At 39.6% G+C, this 16,068-nt stretch overlaps 3 protein-coding genes across 4 annotated transcripts; 2 read left to right on the forward strand and 1 right to left on the reverse strand.

Annotated features, from left to right (window-relative positions):
* The first annotated feature begins 39 nt into the window (after window positions 1–39).
* On the forward strand, window positions 40–6,878 carry LOC108879983 (receptor-type tyrosine-protein phosphatase beta). Of its 2 annotated transcripts, none has more exons than XM_018671435.2 (12): window positions 40–247; window positions 328–409; window positions 1,154–1,242; window positions 1,482–2,080; window positions 2,952–3,197; window positions 3,509–3,758; window positions 3,973–4,096; window positions 4,373–4,524; window positions 4,629–4,886; window positions 5,227–5,493; window positions 6,285–6,427; window positions 6,576–6,878. In XM_018671435.2, exons 7-12 carry the CDS (start codon window positions 4,080–4,082, stop codon window positions 6,651–6,653), a joined length of 915 nt encoding a protein of 304 aa, XP_018526951.1. In that variant the 5' UTR covers window positions 40–247; window positions 328–409; window positions 1,154–1,242; window positions 1,482–2,080; window positions 2,952–3,197; window positions 3,509–3,758; window positions 3,973–4,079; the 3' UTR covers window positions 6,654–6,878. The 2 variants fall into 2 exon arrangements, with proteins under 2 accessions (XP_018526951.1, XP_018526952.1); XM_018671436.2 differs by having other exon boundaries at window positions 6,285–6,382.
* A 440-nt stretch (window positions 6,879–7,318) lies between these two features.
* On the forward strand, window positions 7,319–11,290 carry LOC108879984 (CD209 antigen-like protein E). Its single transcript, XM_018671437.2, has 6 exons — window positions 7,319–7,953; window positions 8,599–8,700; window positions 8,939–9,067; window positions 9,417–9,577; window positions 9,802–9,926; window positions 10,332–11,290. Exons 1-6 carry the CDS (start codon window positions 7,851–7,853, stop codon window positions 10,447–10,449), a joined length of 738 nt encoding a protein of 245 aa, XP_018526953.1. The 5' UTR covers window positions 7,319–7,850; the 3' UTR covers window positions 10,450–11,290.
* si:dkey-219e21.2 (nuclear factor 7, brain) lies at window positions 10,701–15,967 on the reverse strand. The gene is made up of 10 exons (XM_018671425.2): window positions 15,882–15,967; window positions 15,157–15,206; window positions 14,676–14,830; window positions 14,472–14,570; window positions 13,591–13,719; window positions 13,386–13,511; window positions 13,168–13,296; window positions 12,185–12,263; window positions 11,933–11,959; window positions 10,701–11,820 (listed from the first exon to the last, which is right to left on the reverse strand). The coding sequence occupies exons 2-10, from the start codon at window positions 15,188–15,190 to the stop codon at window positions 11,288–11,290; spliced, it is 1,311 nt and encodes a 436-aa protein (XP_018526941.1). The 5' UTR covers window positions 15,191–15,206; window positions 15,882–15,967; the 3' UTR covers window positions 10,701–11,287.
* Window positions 15,968–16,068: the final 101 nt, after the last annotated feature.

A 16,068-nucleotide genomic window follows, 5' to 3' on the forward strand; every position in this document is an offset into this window, starting at 1 on the left:
TCACTTCTCTTTTTCATATTTGCATGTTTTAGAAGTTGCATGCAAAACCAGCAGCATCTAATGGTTGTTTTCCTGGCTCCGAGCTGAACGGAGCCTTGTATCAACAGTCAAATGTGCTTTTTTTTTATTACCTGTTGATTTTTCCTGTGGGTGGAACAGGTGTGTGTTTGTGTTCATATGACCATATCTCACACTGTCAGATTATCTCCTTCACTGTTCAGAGGCAGAGGATGCATCTGTAGTTTGGGTGAGTAGTGAGACATCAACCACTCCACCTTCAACTGGAGTCAAATAATTCTCAGTTATTTTGTTTTTCTTATTTTACAGTTCTCTGGTGAAAAGGATCCGCTGGAAGCCAACATGAGAACCTTATCCCGCAAGGACGGAAGCTGCATTTTAATATCTTTGGGTGAGTCTTATTATTTTATATATATTAATATGCTAGTTATTTTTCTGATAAATTAACTTTTCATTTGGATTTTTAAACAGTAAATTCTCAGCAGTTGGCCAGAGCCCAAGGTGACGTCTTCAGATGTCATTTTGTTTGACCAAAAGTGTAAATTTACAACCACAGGAAACAAAGAGAAGCAGCAAATCCTTGCACTGATTAATATTCTGTTGATCAATTATTTGTTACAGTGCTTTGGGAGTTTCACAGTTACAGGGAAAACACATATAGAATCACATGTTCGCAGTCCAGCAGAAACTATTCATACAATGTAATCTAACTTTTTACAGTGAGTCCAACCTCAGGGTGTTTGCTGCAGAGTCTAGACTGGGAGATGTCCACATTGGTGTGATCTTAGGATCGGGGTAGTGTGGTCCTATGTAGTGAACAGTTGTTAGTGTAGTTACCCTTTAAAGCTAATTAATAATGAATTTTTGATTGATGAATTTACAGTCATTTCAGAAATGACTGTATATTTAAAATATGTAAGTTTTGATAACAAAATAATTGTAGTTTGGTCAAGTTAGCACTGTTTAGGTACATGATGCTTTGTATGTGGGATAATGGTAGAAATGTGTTCCAATATTGATGAATTATTGAGGAAAATAACATGGCACTGAATATGGCATTAAACTGTGATTTGCATGTTGACGTCAGCTTGAACTCTGCGATCTTGTCTCTGGTGTGTGTGAATTTTCTGTCCAGCTCTGGGGTTTGTGTTCAACGCAGCAGAACCGGAGTACTTCCTCCAGAACTTAACACTCAGCTGGGATGCAGCCAGGAATCAATGCCAGGTACAACACGAACCTCAGTTTAATGTACGAAAAGAGGCTGAGATGAGACCTGAATATGTGAAAATACTGTGATTGTAATTACTAAGGCTTATGTGTGTGTGTGGAGATGTACAATTATACAGCTGTCCGATTAAAACTGACAGAGCTAGTAATTAGCAAATGTACTTGTGAGTAAATTCAAAATTGGATTAGATCAGACAGGATCTTAATTCTGACTATAATCTTTAATGCCCGGTCAGGTCTGTTTCAAAGAGCTGGTGACTCTGACCTCAAGCAACACCCACACCATTGCCCGGAATCTCACCTCTGACTACTGGGTTGGCCTCCGTAAGTACCTCGACAGTGACTCGATAAGCTCCTCCAACGGTAGCCACAACAGGTCCTGGTCACGCTGGGCCAACGGGGACCCCCTCGCCTTCCAGAACTGGTACCCAGGTTGGCCTGTGTTCAAATCTCCCTTCCCCAAAATAGACTGCTGCAGCTGCTCCTGCACCTGCCCAGCAGCGACGACCCCGGGACCGACCAGCTTCACCGGATACACAGAATTCACAACGCCGAACAGTGACGAACTTCAGCTTATTCGAAGAAATGACTGAAAATGTGACAGACGTAACCAACTTCACCGATTTCACTGACCAAAACGTGACAGACTACACTACAACCCCGAGGGCCCAGCTGCTGCCGATAGAAGCAGAGTGTGTGCGGTCACCTATGCTGCTGCCTGAAGTCCCACAGACTGATGAGAACTATATAGAAGACTCTTGTGTGGCCATGCTCAGCTTCGGAGCCTGGGTTGAAAAAAACTGCACAGATCATCTGCCTTTTATTTGTTATGAAGGTAGGGCTCATTTAAAGCTGCTGTGTCGTAATTGTAGGTCTCACTCAGCCACAGACATAACTACTACAGTATGACGTGTACTGTGGCCATACAGTGGCTTTTCTCACAAAATTACTTCATCTACCTTTATTGGTTTTTCCCAAATAACAATATTTTGCCATGAACTGTACTTTGCACTAACTGTATCTTGTCCCATTATTCTTCCTGTAGATTCTTATTAATTATTTTAATATTTTATGTATTATATATTATTTAATATATACATACTGAGATTTTGTTTCTCGTGTACATACATGATTTTTCAGAAATAATCTGCTCTTTTCCTCAGGCAATGTTTTAAGCACAGCCAAATATTTTATTTACATGAAATAGTTCCATATAGAGTGTTAGTCTGCTAGTCTGTCTGATATACAAATGTGTTTTATATTAATTTACATAGGACCTCACGCTTTGTTCCTTGTCACCTGTTTATTTAGTGATAGGACGTATTTCATCCTTCACACATGAAGAGATAGAGAATCAGAAATAGATTACAGCATATGTGCATTAATCCAAACTTAAATTCCAATCCATAACTACCCCAAAAAATCCAGCAAAAATAAAACAAGTTAAAGGGCAAAAAGACGCCTGCAAATATAAAGCCAACATTTCCACAAGGTTGCTGAACAGAGGTTATTTAAAAAAAACATGGAAAAAGAAATTGGAAACAATCAAACATGACTTCATTTCAACACCTGGGACAATGAGAGATAAGACAGTTACTGTCTAATCTCTTTCTATGAGAAAATAAGTACAACACAACATATCCAGAGAGCTATAACTCTCCATTTTTCTTTAATCATTTACTTTTCATACTTATTTCCAACCACAGATCGTTTCTTCGGCAAGGCAAACGTGACTGGCGTGACGACTGCGAGCGCCAGTCTCTCATGGGAGCGGGGGCCCGGTGACATCGACCACTACCGCGTGGAGGTCAACCAACAACCGCTCCCGAATTTCACGAATGGTTTGTCCCTTGAGCTTTCCAACCTGACGGCAGGCACTGGCTACTCAGTCCAGGTGTTCGCTGTTAAATGTAAGCGAGACCTCAACCCACAGAACGTCACCTTCTACACCAGTGAGTAACATCTAACGAGTGAGAGTTATTTGGATTCATCTGCACCTGTTAGCTTCAAATTACAGATCTGCAGGATGTACAGGAAACTAGAAATGAGAAGTGGTTTGGGTCATAGCTGCAGTGCTTTAATAATATTCCTGGAACAACACAGAGAACCTGAACACCTGCACATCTCAGGGCTACATTAACATTTATCCTTTTATCACAAGTAATAATCATAAATTGTCTTTATCTGCTACTGGAGATATTAAGGATTTCACCTCTCTCACTCTCTCTCTCCCTCCCTCTGGTTAATCTCTCCTTATTTTCAGTCCCTAACAAAGTCAAAAACCTTACTGTAATCAAGGTGACAGAAACATCTGTCCATCTGAGCTGGGACAAACCGGTTGGAAATGCGAATTTCTATTGTATTAATTGCCGAAACAAGGAAGAAGCGGTTTACTCACAGAGCAAAGTGGTCGACGATTTGACGACCTGGAAGCCTTCACACATTCACCGTCATCACAGGAGTCAAGGACGGGTCTGTATGGAGTGAGGAATCTAACATTGCAGTTTATACAAGTGAGTTTATATCACATAAAACTGAACATGTGTAATATCTACATAATGCACTTTTATATATGTTATTTACCCTTTTATCTGGTAGACAGTTTTAACAGAAAGAGGAAGTTTATATCTGGTTGTTTCTCGCTCACATAATATGAAAGTCAAATCAGTGAAGGCAAATTCAGAGCCTCGTCTGATTTTTTTATTTGCTGTTTGTTTTCTCTGTCAGAGCCTGGTAAGGTATCCAACCTGCGCGTGGTTCAGAATACCAACACCTCACTGCTGATTAAGTTTGAGCTACCTGAGGGAAATGCCACGCAGTTCAGAGTGGAGGCTATGAATGACAGCAACCAGTATGTATTTGTAGATGCATACAATTTTACAATGCATACAAAGAGTCTTATTTTGAAAGTTTGTGGCTGGTGACTCACAATTACTGAGATCAGAGAATGCGCAACATTGCGTTACAATATTGACAGCATGAAGCACAACTTAATTGTAGCATGTTGCTGCATTCGAGATCTCTGGTTTTACTGTCAGGAATTGTGAGCTGTGAAATACTCGTCTGCTCAGTTGTCTCTTCCAGCAGCAGCAGTTTGAGTCAAGTGACTGTTTCTCCTCCTGAACAGCAATTTGTTTGAAGTGGTGAACAACATCTCAGGTAAAACAGAGGAAGTGAAAATAGATCGACTGCCGGAGGGCACCAAGATAACCATCAGTGTGACAGCACTGGTCAATGGCACTGTGGAGGGAGACAAAGTGACCATCGTCAACTACACTGGTAGCTCTTTGCATGTGTTTTTACATTTAATCCATAGAAACCCACCAAAAACTCTGTCCTGTTGTGTTGAATGTCGTGAATCTGACTTTGTGACTCCCGTGTAGCTCCTGGACCGATTTCAAACCTGTACTTGACCACCAAAGCAAACTCCCTCAAAGCCAGCTGGAGCCCTCCTCCTGGTAATGTCTCATCTTTCACCATCAAACTCAACCTGGAAGGCAAAACAGAAAAGATAATACAAGACCAAAGAGAAACTAACCAGTACTTTGACGGACTGAAGACTGCAGCCAATTACACAGTGATCGTCTACAGTGTTAGTGGACATCTCTACGGTCCGCCAGTGGAAAGCTCCAAATTCACCTGTGAGTCACTTTGGCCCCTGTTGTATTTCCTCCATTTATACATCGAAGGTTATAATCATCAAGATTTTCAGTCGTGGTTGGTTTGGCGATACCTGTATTCACTGGTGAACACTCTCAGCTGCTTAGTTGGAAACAGCACAGAAACACTACAGGATGCTTTACAGCGCAGCCAAACAAACACATTGTTTTAATAAAGCAGTCAGTAAATAACTGGACAGGGTTTGGATTCTTGACAGTCTGGCAGATTATAACTTTAATATCAGCCATTTATAATGAAAGTCTGACTGCGTGATAATCTGATGAATCACTGCCTCATTGTTTCTCTCTTCCTTTTGTTCAGTGCCCCTTCCACCTACTAATGCCAGGGTTGCTTCCTCCACTAAAACCCAACTCACCTTCAAGTGGACGGCCCCTGAGAACATACAAACAGCCAAGTACTCTGTCAAGCTCGAATCCAAATTCTGGAAACACAACCTGTCTTTTGAAGTGGATAACGTAACCAACTACACATTCAGGAACCTGACATCAGGGACCAAGTACAATTTTGAAGTGAAAACAGTGACAGATGATCAAACCAGTGAAGCAGCAATGACTTCATGTAATACAGGTGAGGTTCTCAGACCTGGTGACTTGAAACGCTCTTGAGATAAATTCTTTTGGTGCAGTCAAGGAAACCCAAACACCTGAGGTTTGAGAGTCAGCTGCTCAAAACCACTGCTTCCACAGGCAGTGTAGTAATGAAATAAAACCCAGAAAACAAACAGCGAAGATTTAGGAGTTATTTGAAAAGGTTTTGTTGCTTCCTTGACACACGTGACACAAACATTTCTAAGATCCCTTAAATTTAGTTTTTGAAGCAAGTCAATCAGCTTCTTGGCCACGTATGTTTATGCATACAGTGATTTTGACTCTGGCAGTCTGCAGATCTTGAAATGCCTTAAAAAATACTACATTTATTTTCCTTAAAGGCCTAATAAGGTTGTAAAATTCTTAAATTTACTCACTTATTTAGATCCAGGTTGAATTAATTGATTGATTATATGACAAGGAATAATTGTTATATACAGCTGCTTTCTCGTCTCCGCTGGTTTTCTGTTATTTGACCTGTAAGACTCTTAAAAAAGGTATTTAATTGTATCATATATGGTATTGACATGGTCTCAGTAAGTTACATTTCAGTTTCTGCATCTGGTTGTTCAGTCTGCACCAGTGTTGGGTTGATCACACCAGCCTAAATAACCAAGCTAAACTGGCAAATGCGCCTGACTCTGTTTACATGAAAGCACCCTGAGATAACAGTCTGGCCAGCACTGACCACAGTGGACATTATTTCTTCTGCCACGTGCAGATGCTACACTGCTCTCTCACTTCCTCTTTGCACATCTGTTTGTTCCGCAGAGCCAGACAAAAGGGAAATCAGTCTCTCAATGTTGTGCTCCTCCTCAGAACCCCTCCTCTGTGTCAACAACAACATTAAGGAAGGTGTATTTCAGGAGGTATGTCAGTCGCCACGGGGACAAAACAAATACAGGGCTTGGGAGGTAAACGTTCATGGCAAAAAGTGAATGATTTTGGTAATTGTTTAGACCATGTGAGAAGGTGTTGCTCAGTTTTGTGTTTTATAAATACAAGTTTGTTTTAATGTATGTCCATTGACAGATTAGTTTATTTCTGTGTGTTGTGTTGCAGCTGAGGACACGTTTCATCAAACTGTTCAACGACACGGTTTTCTGGAAACTTGAGAAGCAGGAAAGTGAAAATGCATAATTTTTTTAAAAAACTCAATTGGTGTTGGTGAAGGTATTTTTGATGCAAGTGTTTTCTGTCTTGGATTTTTTTGTTAACATGTTATCATTTAAAGCTTTTGCATTGCGCTGCAGCCCAGAAATTAGAATATTTTTAGATGTGGTTTTAAATCTTGCTATATTTCATAAAATGGGTCTTTTATATTCAAAATTTGAATCATAAAAATATAATACATGTCACACTTTTGATGTTTTCCTCTTTTTTATTAATTTCCTTTTTTCTTTATGTGGTTTTGCAGACAAAATATTTAGACAAAATTTCTCTTACCATAAGCTCTTTTATTTCGTAATCATGTTTAACTACTTCTCTATTTTTTCCTGGTAGTAATGGGCTTCCATATATGAGTCAGGTGTTTTAACTAAATAAATACAAAACAACTCAAATATTGTTTTAACTGTCAAGCTTTTAAGGTACAGTTCTTTCAGCAGAGTGTTTGTATAAAGTTTATTCCAGCTTTACAGAATCCTTCATAATAAACAATTAATGCTCCTTCCTTTTCTTCTTTTTTAAATTTCCAAACAGATAATAAGATGCAGTAGATCATAAGTGGCATCTTAAACTCCAAGTTTCAATTTGCTTAATTAAAATTTAAATAACTTTTAATCAGAAGAGATAAAAAAAAGAAGAGGAGAAAGAAACAAAAGCCACGTGTTTGTACAAAAAGGGAATTTTGCTACATGAAAAATAAAAGTCGTTCATTCTTCCCTTATCTAAAATACAACTCTTAACAGATTCAGGAAGCAATAAATGTATTTTTTTGCGCCTTATATCAACATCAAACAAACGTAATTGCACCTCAAAGTGAAGAAAGCACCGTTTGTCTGATAATGAGAAGATAATCAATAGATAAGCAGCAGATAGATGAGGTCAGATCAGCAGATAAACAGCAGATAAACACTATAGAGAAGTGTCTGAAATTCACATAACTAAAACAAAACAGTGGTCGGTCAGGGTCGGCTGAGTATATGCATATGTAACACCTCCAGGACGTGACATGGTGCTTTTCTAAATATATATCAACTGTTAGCGCTCTGCCAGCTTCCTCTGCTGACTGTTTCACGGCTCTTGGGCTGAAGAGCGTGGCTGTAATTTGAGGAAGGGGTGGAGTGGTCACATTTCGTTCAGTTAAATGTGTGAAAATGATAAGATGTTGTAATAATGAGTCAACAAGCTGAAGTAAACAGACGAAGAGCACCAAACATCAGCATGGATTCATCTCTGAGACACCTGGACGATGATGTCGAGAGGGAAACACCTGCAGGTTAGTAGTTAAGAGCATGACACAACTTGTGCTTTTTAAAACTGGCTGTAAACTTAAAGAACCCAGACTGAAGATTTATTTCATGTTCAGTGTTGTCTGTTCAGTGTTGTTTGTCAATATGGCAGTCAAATACTATTGTGCTGTTTACAATAACAAGTACAGTTTTGTCACTTTTTACTATTCTTAGACAGTGTCTTAGTTTTATCTTAATGAGTGTCAGAGGTCAAAAGGGGAAATGGTGTCTGTATCATATAGGTAACTAAACACACGGAAAGTACTTAACAGATGATGTTTTCAATCAGTGAATTGTCTCCTCAATCACTTTATCTCAGATTAAATCTTTTCATTGAGAGAAACGACATAGAAGATAATATAATTTAAAGTGCCTGTGGGGTGCTTTTAAAAGAAAAATGACATGATTTTTTGCCTTGTACTAAGAAAGTTACAAAGAATAATGTTTCTGTTTCTTCACCTTGACAGTTAAAAAAAAGTGATGCTGTGAATTATAATTTTAAAACATAACTTTATTAATGAAACGAAATGACATGTTTAAATCTGTTCTTTTCAAAACCCAGATAATCCACGAGAAGATTCTGCTTTAATGACAAATACTGTTTCATGACTTTTTCCCTCTATCCGTCACAGATACAGGACCGGGTCGATTCAGCCACCTGGTGGCTGGAGTGGCTGTTTCCGTGGCAACAATAATTGTTTTCACTGGACTTCTTTTGTCCTTGGTGTTATTTGGTGAGTATCGAGAGAAAATAGAGAACGAACATGCAGATAAATGTTGCATTTGATGTACAAATTATTTCTTGCACACATGCAGTTTTCAGTTTATTTCTACATGTTCTTGAACAAAGTAACTCCTTTCCTCCTTTGCTCCTAAATTTAAACTGAATGAAGTGCCTCACTCTCACATAAAGGTTATTCAGTTCAATTCAATCAATCTGCTCGCGTTCATCTGTAAAAATTCATTTGTCAGTCGCGAGGAGGGCCACACCAGACGTGGATCAGACTTCTGAAACTTCAGGAAAGGAACTGATGGAGCAACTGCAGCAGTGTCAAAAAGAGCAGCATGATCTGAAGCTCATGCTCCACACCGTCACTCAAGGTGATTTACATTTGCCTCTCAAATCCTGCAAATGTGATATCTCAGAGAGGTTTGTTTTCCATGGAAGCCCATTTCTGCTAATTTGTGAAGCCATTTTAATGATTATAATTATTTTAAGATGTCATTCTTTTAAGAAACATTCTAATTATAGTGACCTACAGGATCTTTTTTTCATCATATTGTCATGACTGTGTTGGTGCAAGAACAATCTTCTGATTGTTTGTCTGAGATTTCACAGATAAAGTGAATTTATTCTCATTAAACCACAATAAACTGGATCTTGCAGTGTTGCACAATATCATCCAGTGTGCAGGACTTTACATTGGTGTTCCTTTCCTGTTCTGTGTAGACTCCAGATGCAGTTTGTGTCCGGGCGGCTGGCTCTGGTGGAGGGGTCACTGTTACTTCTTCTCAGTAGGACTTGAGGAAAATCGGCAGTGGAATAAGAGCGCTGAGTTTTGTCAGGGGCACAACAGCAGTCTGGCTGTGATCAAAGACTCTGCAGAGATGGTAACTATGCAGCTCTATGTAAAAATCTTTTGCAACTTAATCTGATGTCAAGATAGTTTTATTTATTTAACACAACACAAATTTGCCTCAGAGGCTTTACAATCTAAACAATATACAACAAACAGTCGGGTGAAATCTCTAGAAGCGTAACAGAGGAGGATCCGTCCTCCAGGACAGATGTGTGTACAGAAATAACAACAGTACAACGTCGCTTTCATCTGTAGGACTTTATCCAAGGTGTGATGAGGACGTTCCCTCAGTTCCCTTTTCTGTGGGTGGGTCTGACAGACTCCAAGCAGGAGGGTCAGTGGCTGTGGTGGGACGGGACGGACGTCCAGCACTACATGCTGTGAGTCGCAGTTAACGGGACAAACTTTTTTTCAAATACAGGATTAAATCATGTAAATGTTGAACACCTGCAGCCACGCATCTGTATTTTCTGGAAGATTAACGCACAAACCTCACAATATTTTATTTCAATTTGTTTTTATTACAATGATATAGTACATATATACCTCCATATACACATATATATATATCACATATATTGACATGCTTATACACACAGATTTAATCTAAAATTAAGTGAACTATTACATCTAAGTATTTCACACATTAGTCAGCACTTACACTGAATGTGTTCATACTGATCAGGTTTATTTGGATTTCAGTGCTGTATTGCTGTCAGGTCAGGTCAGGTGGACTTTCCTCTCTTATTCCCTCGTGTGTGTGTGTGTGTGTGTGTGTTTTAAAGGGTGAAGGTGGAGTGGGACGCTGATCACAGGGACTGTGCAGACCTGAGGGGAGGAGGGAGTCTCTTTGCTGCTGAATGTGAAGCGTACGGACCTTGGGTTTGTAAGAGGGAGTCCTGACAGGCTGTGCACAAATCCACACACATTTCAAATATCTTTATTCATAAGATGCTGGTAAAAGACTGTTGTTTTTACACCAAAGTACTTTGTTACAGAGTCTAGTCCAGCCACACTTTGTCATGTAAAGTTATAAAAATGTGTGTCCAAACTTTTTTGAAGAGCTTATATATTTGTTTTTTTCCTGTGTAAAATGTTTATGGATAAAAATGAAACAAGAAAGAAAGTCAGAGATAAGTCTGAAAGACATGTGATGTGATGTAAATGAAATGTTTATTGTGTACACCTGAAAGTACAGGTGTGTATGTAGATGCAGAATGTGTTTACACTTTGATATCTACAAGTAAATGTAAATGTTGTAGAAATCATATTCAGCTTAGCTGATACTTTAAAATTCAACTGTTTAAGATGTTCTATTTGTATGAACTCAAAGTTGAGTTTTTACAGTTTTACAGTAAAAGTCAATCATTCATTTTTTTTAGAGTGCTATGATCAGAAAAAATCTTTTTCTATAACATTATTAGCACTTTGATATAATCCGGTCTTTCTCCACGTCCAAAGTCAGTTTTTGACTGAAGCTTAAGAGATTAAATTAAATTCAATTCAATTTAAATATTTAAAGTGACATCAAGGGAAGTGAAATTCTGTTATACATAATATAAATTATATAAATATTTTGTTTTTAATGTCCCAGCCTGTGAATCTTAAATCTAACTGGTGACTGCTTTTCAAAAAAAAAATCTTCAAATCTTTCTCTTTTTTTGTGCCTTTTGCTTCAGTTTTAACCTTATTTCCTTAAAGTCAAACTGAGTTTTTATTATTATTAAATGGTCCATCTCTCTTAGTCTACTGAGATTTTGTGTGGTGGGATGATTGTCATTAGTGAGCGACCATCCAGCAGGCCAAACAGAGGGTACAGCTTCCCTCTGAAGGTTCCAGTGAAGGTGTAGATGTGGGACTTTGTTTCTGCGTTGTAGAAGGAGATCTGGCCCTCTTCGTAGTCTAAGTAGACGCCCACGCGTTTAGGCACGAGTCCGACGGGCAGTGGCGTCTCCGGCTTAGTGCAGGCGTAGAACTGGTTCGTGCTGCGCCACAGGGCCCAGTAGCCCTGATTTGGAGTCATGGGGAAGCGCCCCTGCCGCTTGGAGTTGGCCTTGGTCAGTCCCAAGCGCCAGTAGCCATTGTTGGCAAAGTCCACCTCCCAATAGTGGCGGCCGCTGCTGTAGCCCTCCCAACCCAGTACGCAGGGCCAGCTGTCAAAGCGCTGGGAGCTGTAAGGAGGGTTGGATTCTGAGAGGGCCTCCTGGACCATACGCTGGTCGTCTGACAGCTGCAGCCAGGGGTGGTTGGTCATGGGGTCAAGAATCACATCAGCTGTTGGAGAAAAGAGATAAATAAGCTTATTATTATACTGTAAACATGATGTCTGTTGTTTTTCTAGCTGTCACATGAGATGAAGCAAGGATAAACTGTTGTGTAATTTTACCTGGTACACTGCAAATCCAACTCCAAACTGAAAATAGAGAAACAGACATTATGTTATGTTTGCAAACAAGGGAAATGCTTATTGTGCATAGTCAGTGGTCACACAATTATTCACAATGAAAGGGTCATGAGATGATAATCAGTGTAGGGAAAAGAGGAAATAAATAATTAATAATAATAATAAAAATAAATAATAAAAATAATTAATTCTTCAGATGCAACAAAAAACTGCACTGATGTTAAAAATGCACACCTGATTTGGGGATGTATCTTGGAATTCCTGCTTTCCAGGTCCTTTGCTTTGTCTGTAACCACAACTGTGGGATCATGCTCTAAAAAGGAAAAAAAGATCAAGTGAAAACAAGGAATACACAGGAACTATATTTTTAATATGATTGCTTTTGTCTCTCTTTCCATTTCCCTATGACCATGTGGTTTGCAGATATAACCACGAGTCTCAGCAGTAAACCTCTGATCCTCGTATGAACTTTCAAGGAGACATTACTTTTCTCACAGTTATTCTATGACTAAGCTGCTAGCTGGCTACTGTTGGTTTTATAACAGCAATAATACCAAGTGCAAGGCTCATTGCTCTATTTTTTGAAAGTCAGTCACTATATTAATGTAAAAGGTCGCACAGGTGGCTAGGAACAGTTTATTGTTAGTGCAGGAATTACAGAAAGTCGCCTCAAGTATTCATGCCCAACTCAAATAAAATAAAATAAAAAGAAAGAACAATCACAGAATTTTCCTTCAAACTAAAATCAGTCATGTTCCTACAAACACTAGAACATCATCTGCAAATGTGACAACGGTTTATCTGCAGTGTCTTCTTTATCAGTGTTCACAGGTGCTATCAGGGCAGAGTCAGATCAGAGTTATGTAATGATAATATTGCAGCATATAAAGTGAATCACTGACTTCATTTATTGAGCATCAGCACGCACTCAAAGAGCAGGGTTCACTCAGATCACACGTTAGATAAAGTCATTTCATAACCTGGTCATGTCTGCACTGCGTGGCATCAGAAACCTGCTTGGTCCCGACTTCTGTGTTGCAGCCAATTTTGTGTTTTACAGCTTTAATAGAGGTTTATTTATGAACCAGAGGAACAGTTAAAATCTTTGAATTCAACTAGGTTTCTGTTTCATTTATGCCTTCTGAGGAATGAAACCTTTCAGGAATTGTTTTATGGTCCTATTTGGTTTAGATGCATAATGATGCATAGTTGCTCACCGTGCTGTCTTCCTTGAGCAGGGACCAGGTGATGAACTCCAGCAGAGGCAGCAGGTTGCTCAGCCGTTTCTTCTTCAGGCCCAGCAGACGCAACACTTTCCCCAGCTCCTCGCTCTGCACGCCGCAACTCTGCAAACATAAAAACTGTTTTTAGATGCAAAATTTCTCTAACTCTGACAGGTTTTTTTCTGGCATGAGAGCACTTTAGGACTCCTCACCTCGGTCGCCTCCTGCAGCTCCTTTGCCCACTCCATGATCCTCAGTTGTGCCTTCTCACTGGCATCTTCATTTTCTTTATTTCCATGTTCTTGACTCTTAGATGCCCAGGGGGTATCCTTCAGGAGCTGAGGACACAAAATCAGTGAGTAAAGACTGATATTTTTGCCGTTAGTTAACACATACCACATCCATGTGTGCACTGACCTTGTCGACATGATGGAGTTCGTCGGCCCACTCCAGGATCAGTTTCCTGCTCTCCTCCAGACTGCGCTCCGTACGTCGGTCTGAATTGGCCTCTTTCTTGCTGGTGCCCTCCTCTGAATCACTTCCTCCCTGATGAAACACCAGATGTTGACAGAAATGTGAGGTTCAAGGCCAAAGCTGAGGAAAATCAGGCACAGACTGTTTATGTTTACGTCACCTGATGTTTCCTCATGGTTAAAAACAGTCTGCAGGTCAAATCTGCTTTAAATGGGGCACTTGCAGGAGGTTTTACATTTACAGGTGTCAAAAGGGTTAAAGTAATATGGGTCCCTTGTAAAAGAAATTATGATACATAAGGTCTGCAGTAGGTGGGGATGCCCAACCTGCATGTGTCACAGTGCAGCAGGGCAGAGGGTTATGTCGCCAGGTTGTAAAAAAAAAAAAAAAAAAAGTCAATAAATACGTGTCCTATCTGCATCCACCCACCCAATTAACCTGGTCATCACTCTGCATGACAAGCAAAGTAATTGTTTCCCATAGCAACACTTATCCACTTTGTGCAATCACAGACACGAACTCACCCCCCGCTAAATAAAGTGTTGTATCACCAGCTTTATCTCCAGCTATGAACCTTTAACAGCACGGAGCCTCTGACACCTTCATCTTGACTGAATCAATCAGCTCTTATCTGTGTTTTTAGTTGACTTCTCCTGTGCAGGAAAACAACCTAATAGCTTCTATATTAATGAAAAACTGAAAAATGGGACAAGCAAACTTCCTTGTTCTTCATGGTTACAATTCACATGTCAGATATTTAGACAGGCACATGTCTGTACAGGTTTTTTTTCTCATATTTTCTTTCCTTCACTTTCAGGTCCTACCTTGCAGACTTGGTCCACCTGCTCCTTCCAGTGTTGGATGAACAGCACACACTCCTGCAGGCTGCGCAGATCCTTCAGGCCACTCTGACGAGGATGTTGCTGAAGGAAACACAAACACAGGTCAAATTTAAACATTTATTCAGACTGTGGATAGAAGTACAAGAGATATCTGAATTTGAAATAAATCAAGAATACGTGGTGTACCTGTGAGGGTCTGGTGAGGCTGTTGGGTTCGGCAGCTCTGCTGGGGGCCGAGCTGTGGGCCTGGACGCTCTCCTCAGGCAGGTGCCAGCGTACGGCACAGATGGAGCTGCTTTGGGTGGTGCTGCTGTCCTCCACCTTCAGCAGCATGCTCACCCCTGCAGGGGGGCGGGGTTCAAGAAGAAATAACGTGACCTTTGAGCCACCGATCACATTGATTTTTAACATCCAATAGAAAATTAGGTTAAAAGGAAGTAATAGAGTATTAATACTTAGAAATAGCAATCAAATCTGGTTATTAGCTTTCCAGAGTCATGGCCGAGCATTTACAGCCACAATCGAGTTATATTAAGTCATTAAGTCATGTTTGAGTGAATGTAAGCTCCATGACTTTCCATTATCTCCCCACATTGATCAAAGGTTATAAGTTATCAAACGCACATGTTGCAAAGCGATGGCAGTTTATAGAACATAAAAAACCTACTTTTGTCGGTTTTCAGGATGCTCTTCATCTCCATGGTGGCGTCCTCACTCCTGCGAAGAGGAGAGCACATGAAAAAACATGAAATGTTTGTTGCCCAGTGGTGGAAGAAGTGGTCAGATCCTTTAGTTATTGTAACACTGCAATGTATTACACTCCATTACAAGTAAAAGCCCTGCACTGAAATGGTCTCATAAGTAAAAGTTTAAGTAATATTAACAAAATGTTCAATAATAAAAGTACTAATGAAACAGGAACATACTTCCTGCCAGTTCGATTCTAATAATTCTGATATTATTAGATCATTTTTACTGATTTAATGTTATAGTTCCATATAGCAATGTGTCATATTAAATAAATATTTCAAGATTGCCAGAATGTGCAAAATACTATAAATTTGCTCTATTGTTACTTTCTATCATTGTAAATGACAATCAAACACTGCCAAAACAAATTCATAATTTATTTAATGGTACTAAATGACCAAAACTAAATGTATAACAATGATTTGTTGGTCAGTCACACTTGAATACAGAATTTAGATAGATAGCAGTGATGAATATTCACCACATACATAAATGATTTTAGAATATTTACTATAAAACATCATAAATTCAGAGGAAGTATTAAAATATGTTGTTACTGATTCAGTCATATCACATAGACGCCGGCCCATAGACACACACAGCTCATCATATCTAACACTATGCTGATATTTCATGACTTACCGTTTGTCTGAGGGAGCGGTGGTGCAGCTCTTGCTGGTGAAGAAGACTGGACAGCCTCTGCTGCCTGTTCACTCTATTTGTTCCTCTCTCTGATCTGATCTTTGGACTCTTTTATGGCCTCTGAGGTAGTGAGGGGAACTTTCTGCAGAGCCCTCTTATGTGAAATCCTCACAGCTTCCTGGCAGCT

Source organism: Lates calcarifer, linkage group LG14, assembly GCF_001640805.2.
Source record: "Lates calcarifer isolate ASB-BC8 linkage group LG14, TLL_Latcal_v3, whole genome shotgun sequence".
NCBI lineage: Eukaryota > Metazoa > Chordata > Actinopteri > Centropomidae > Lates > Lates calcarifer.